Below are 5,830 nucleotides of genomic sequence, written 5' to 3'. Positions count from 1 at the left end.
TTTTAAGAAGATAGTGCCTAGCATGTGAGTAAAATGTTTGTCTGGAAGAAAGAAAAGAAAAACATGCCTACAGTTGCATTTTCTTTCTTTGAGGAAGCAAGTGGAATGTCCTTTTATAGTGGGAACAGAGGACCCTGTCACCAGTTCCTCAGTCCCCTGAGCTGCTTGTTACAGGCTTTGTTTTATCTCTGTCTCTCTCTCTCCTTTCTCCATGCTTGTGTGTCTGTTTGTGGGTGGAACTCAACGAGAAGCTCCTCCCTCTGGCTTCACGCACCCTGTAGAAATCAACCCCCTGTCACAGATGATCTCATCAGGAAGTCACTACTTAAGGTGGTGGCTGAGAGTCAATACATGCTACCTATCACTAAGTGCAATATACCCACTCTAGTGTTTATGCTGTAAATAAAGGCACTAAACTTGAACGGCTCTGAATCCTGACTTTGAGTCCACTCCACCCAGTTTTCTTGACAGACCCGGTAAGTTATCTGGCTGTTTCCAAATATCAAGAACTAACCATGGCGAAATGTGTGGCACAGACCTAACTTTACAATTCTAAACTGCCGAATCATACTTTCCTTGCACAGTAACATTATTTTTATCAGGTCATATATGGGTGAAATTCTCATTTGTTGTTAGAATTGCCAAAATGTCTTCCCCAGCTAACTTTGTATACTGTGAAATGGTACTGGTTTCTAATCCATCAGTAAATTATATAATGGGACAATGCAAATATGTATAACTAACATTTCCTTTCTCCAGTAACAACCATGATCTAGGCAGTTAACCAGATAACTGTAATTTAGTAACACAGCATGTTCCTGACCAGAGATGGGAAAAAACTGTAATCCAATTACTTTTTTCAAGTAACGCGTAATGTAAGGGATTAGAATTGCAAAAAAGTAATTTGATTACTGTTACTTTCCCGTAAAGCATGCTGCGTTACTGCATTACTGCATTACTAAACCATGATATTGTTTGTGAGAGTGTCTCGCGACAATGACGTATAAGCGTGTGACGTCCGTGGCAGCAATGGACATGTGCAAATCAACAATGGATAATATGGAGTGCAGGAGAGACTACGACCATGCAGCGTTTAAAGCGTGGAAGTGCTCACTTCAAGTTTCATTCCGTAAAAAGTGACACAAACATTAGCATCTGCTGTACATTCTGTGTGGGAAGAAACTTCTTTCTACAGCGAAAAAATTAAACTTCAAATCTGAGCGAGCAGCAAGCACGCTGCCACGGGAATGTGAAATTCACAGACAAACCCCCGGATCCCCCCGCTGACATAACCGCTGTGGCACCGGGCAAACCTCCACCCGCCCCACTCCCTGCTAAACAGGTGAAAACAGATTTAAGAGTGACAGGAGTTAGCTTTGATTTTATTTATTTATTGCTGTGTTTTACTTGCATCTATTTGAAAGAGTGAGTGTAAACACAAAACATTATTTTTATTTTTATGCTGGAAATAGGTTTAAATTAAATTAAACTTTTCCATTTGAGTGCATTTTATATGATGGATTTTGCAGGAGAAATAGAATTGGGCTGAAAGGTCTATTGCTTTATTACGTATTCAGGTTGTGCATCATGTTTAAAAGCAACAAAGTAATAAGTAACTAATTACTTTTGAAAATAAGTAATCAGTAATGTAACAGGATTACTTTTTTGGAGACGTAATCAGTAATAAGTAACTAATTACTTTTTCCAAGTAACTTGAACAACACGGTTCATGACAATGACAACTTCATCACGACTAAGTGAAGCTTGTGTTCATTTCACTGGTACTAGGATATGCAGTACATGCCCTGCATTTTTAGCTGATAAACATACATGACACAGAGAACATACAACAGAACAACATTATGGAGGAGGGCAGCCTGTGGTTAATTTTGCTTCGAATAGAAAACTCAAGCTAGGTGTAAACACAAGCAATTAAAGTACCACAAGCATCATTGTGCTTATATTCAGAAGGGAGATGTTTTGTATCTTAATGTGAAGGAAAGTTCTGTAGATCAACTTGTAGCTAAACTCACCTGAATAGCAATCGGTTTCAATTTACCATCAGTTTCCCAGAATAGGACGAGGGGGGCCATCAAGTACTGTTTTTTTCTCGTTGATGGTGTTTGTTTGGATTCCATCCAAAAGTTTGTAGTCACACAGGAAGATGTTGCCCTTCTGTTTGAAATTTTATAAACAAAATAAATTGTTTGGCCTCACACATGCATACTTTATGTGAAAATTTTAACATTAACATGTTAATACAATCACATGGCCATCCATGCAGGTAAGACAAACCAGATACATGATACACTTAGTCTGCTTTATTTCAGGAGAATCACACAGTTACCTCCATTTCATCTGTCAATTTATTCTGACCATCAGGGAAGACCATTTCATCAGTAACAGGAAAGTTCTTGGGCAGTTCTACACAACGTTGGATCATCATGGGGTTAATGCCATTCAGAAATTGGTAGCCAAAGAAAAGATCTTCCGCCCAGTGTTGAATGACATAATCTGTAAAAATAACATATTATTTTACTGTGGGGCCACACAAAAAGGAAAATATGCGTACTGAAAACTGGTACACATTTTTTACATTTGCAGAAAATCTACTTATGATTATTTATTTCATTTCTTTTTTGTTTCTTTAGGTGAAATAATGGAAACTTTCCATATAAGTCGGAAACCACTCTTTAGTGATTTTCAGCTGCTTCCCTCTGGTCGTTGGTATAAAGTGCCTGCAGTGAAGCCCAAGAGACGTAGATTTTCTTTGTACCTGCTGCTATTATGATGGCTGCCATCAGTACTGCACATTGCACTTTGTTGATGATAAAGTTTGGGCTGTTCTCTCTGGCTTTTTTTTGTTTGTTTGTTTGTTTGTTTTGTTTCTGTGTATGGACATACTGCAAATCATTTTCCCATTGGGGACAATAAAGTTACCGCTGACCAATAAACAATTCAACACTAAGTAAAATCTTGGAAAAAATTTGTAGTAAATTCTGTGATCTACTGATAGACTGGAAAGTTGAAGGCAATGTCATATCGGGATTTGAAAGCTTTTGGACATGCACTAAAAAAGAATTCTGAACTTACAACAATGAGATTTCTTTACCTGATGTCTTAGTGTGATGGGCGTAAAAAAGACGACGGATATCACCCATAGAAGTAAATCTTTTCTTACACTCAAGTAGTTCTGCAAGTTCCAGCTCTACTGGTCTAGAAAACACAGGCACAGTAACTTTTTTCAGATGCATGCTTAATCTTGTCAATAAATGTGTACACAGATGAATGAAAAATATCTTTACCCTGTCGTGTAATTGTAGGCCAACTCTGTTTTCTTGGTTACAGAGAAGCAGACATCATAGGGCAGTGAAGTGTCTGTCCTAATGCAATGGGGAATTTCCTCTTCATATATACCCCAGCTAAGACAGAAAATAACAGGGGTAAGGGACTTAGTGAGTATAGATTACTAATGCATCTGCAACCTGAGTAGAGAATAGAAACATAAATATAATTAAAATTATAGAGGTGCTCAGATCAACATTCAGAAAATTCCCATGACTCTCAGGTGATCTGCATATTTGCTTGGAGGTAGAAAGCAAGCAAAGGTTTGTTAAAATAGTGATAATTAGAGTATATCTTTTTGAATCTGAAAACAAAGACACCAAGGTTCTTGAAGAATAAATGTCACATCGTTTTGATATTTGTGAAAATTCATCTCAAGTATTTAGAAATCACTCCACAGGCTGTGAGAGAATAGGGAAAGGGTTCTCTTTTCAAGTTGAAGTACAACCTATTCAGAAGCTAATAATAAAATAACGGTCCAAAAAATTGCATAGCGCATATTTAACAGGTTACTAAATCCTGGCATTTGTGGGAGAGTATTTTGGGTTTCCTTATTCTTTGAGTAAAGAAATGTTATAACAAAACCTTGAACTTCTTACCGATACACACTCTGTTCCCACTCCAGGTCCTGCTGCCGACTGTACCCACCAGGAAGAGGGTTACCATCATCGATTTTTGCTTAAAAGATGAAAGAAAAATGGCATGTTCAAACTCATTTCAAATACTGTATTGGTTGGAATTTGCTCAATCCTAATTATAGTTTTGTATTATTATTTTATATCTTGAAATACATACATGATGTCAGACAAACATGTCTACAAACCTGTCCCCTCTCTAAAGTAGTGCACCTTGCTGTCAGTGATCCAGTGATAAATTGGAAAGCTGTAGGTCTTATCCATAGGGGAAATGACTTCCACCTTGGCAGGATACCATGAGAGTTGGACAAACAAATCCTTTTTCATTAGCTCTATGAGCACCAGATCTCCAAGGAGGGTTGGGCAGGAGACAGTTAACCATGTTTTCTGGAATATTAATGATAGAATGTCTCTGAAAAATCTACAGGAGATCAAGATCATCATAAAAAACTAAACAAAACAAAACAATCCTAGGCTGCATCCTCCAATCCAGTCTCCTGGCAGTTTGTGAAAAAGTCACAATTTACTTTAATCTATTGATTTGTGTTGCTGAGCATACATTTTATTTGTGTTTATTGTATTTTTTGCATGTCTATGACTAAGACTTTAAATCAGCTAGCTCTCATGAGTATTGATTCATGTCTATTTATAAAAAGCAAGAAAAGCAGCCCTTCAAAATTCAAAAAAAATTGGTGGAGGAGCAAATCAATGTTTTTCATGCCAGAGACCCAAGTTTGACGCATGAGTTTTCATATATTATTATTATTATTATTATTATTATTATTATTATTATTATTATTATTATTGTTATTATTATTTTTTTGATTATATTAAAATATATATTAATGATCATAGTTTGTTTTAAAATACAATGGTTGCCATGTCTTTCAAAATTTTCCATTCATGGGACCTTTTTGCTTTTTCTACACCAAATACTTATGGCAGATACAAATTATACTTGCTACTGAAAAACATTACTTAAAAATGCTTGCTCCTGATAGCATTTTGTTTATACAGTTTGTCTTTTTAAACTCTTTCTTTGCATGAGAATGGTAAAACTGTAAGTATTGAAATTATAAAATGTCATAATGTCTGTCATAAAATTCTGAATTCATGTCATCAATTAAACAGTACACGTGTAAAAAAACACAAATACAACCATTCAAAAATGCCATATAAAATATAATGGGGTCACTAGCTCATATTAGTCACAAAAATAACTTTGTTATTTGGGGGTTAAACATGGAAAAAGATATTTCAGGCTTACTTGTCCTCTCTGGAAGTTTGATTTGAAGTTTACGAATTCACTCGTCCCTGCTGTGCCGACAAGCTTAATCAAGACTTTATTGTGAGTACCAGCACATGCTAGATCTCCAGTGAACAAGACCACTTCGTAATCGCCCATTTTCACTCTTGAAAGTACACAATTCCTGATGAGAAGAGAATTTTAATAACTATTCACAGTACTGATTAAATAAAAATGATAATGGCAGAAAATATACTGTAAGAAATAATTATTAAATTATTAATTGCACTTGTTTTGAATGATTGAAAATTAACCCTTACCTTCTAAGCTCCTTTTTCGAAATAAGATCTTACCTTTGCTAGTGAGACCAAGATGGTGCTTTGAAGCTCTGCTCCATGGGTATGAAAAATCAACACTTGATGTATCTCTTTATATACAGTTTTTGTGGGGGTGTCATGTCCGTGTCGTGTGTGTGTGTGAGTGTTTTTGTGTCTTTGGTATTTAGAGGAAAAATCCATGTTCCTGCATGTTTGAAAGAGCATTGGAACACAGCCAGGAAAACAGTGTGAAAGAGACAATCTGGGTGTTACCGAAACTTCACATA

General features: G+C 36.2%; 1 protein-coding gene across 1 annotated transcript; it reads right to left on the bottom strand.

The window, feature by feature from the left end:
- Nucleotides 1–1,700: 1,700 nt before the first annotated feature.
- LOC113018083 (arachidonate 12-lipoxygenase, 12R-type-like) lies at nt 1,701–5,619 on the bottom strand. The gene is made up of 8 exons (XM_026161151.1): nt 5,580–5,619; nt 5,248–5,410; nt 4,169–4,367; nt 3,945–4,023; nt 3,306–3,422; nt 3,113–3,216; nt 2,348–2,514; nt 1,701–2,175 (listed from the first exon to the last, which is right to left on the bottom strand). Exons 2-8 carry the CDS (start codon nt 5,383–5,385, stop codon nt 2,062–2,064), a joined length of 918 nt encoding a protein of 305 aa, XP_026016936.1. The 5' UTR covers nt 5,386–5,410; nt 5,580–5,619; the 3' UTR covers nt 1,701–2,061.
- Between the last annotated feature and the right edge of the window lie 211 nt (nt 5,620–5,830).

This window comes from Astatotilapia calliptera, unplaced genomic scaffold (genome assembly GCF_900246225.1).
Source record: "Astatotilapia calliptera unplaced genomic scaffold, fAstCal1.2 U_scaffold_4, whole genome shotgun sequence".
In the NCBI taxonomy this organism is placed as follows: Eukaryota; Metazoa; Chordata; class Actinopteri; order Cichliformes; family Cichlidae; genus Astatotilapia; species Astatotilapia calliptera.
This window is presented reverse-complemented; position numbering and strand designations above follow the sequence as displayed.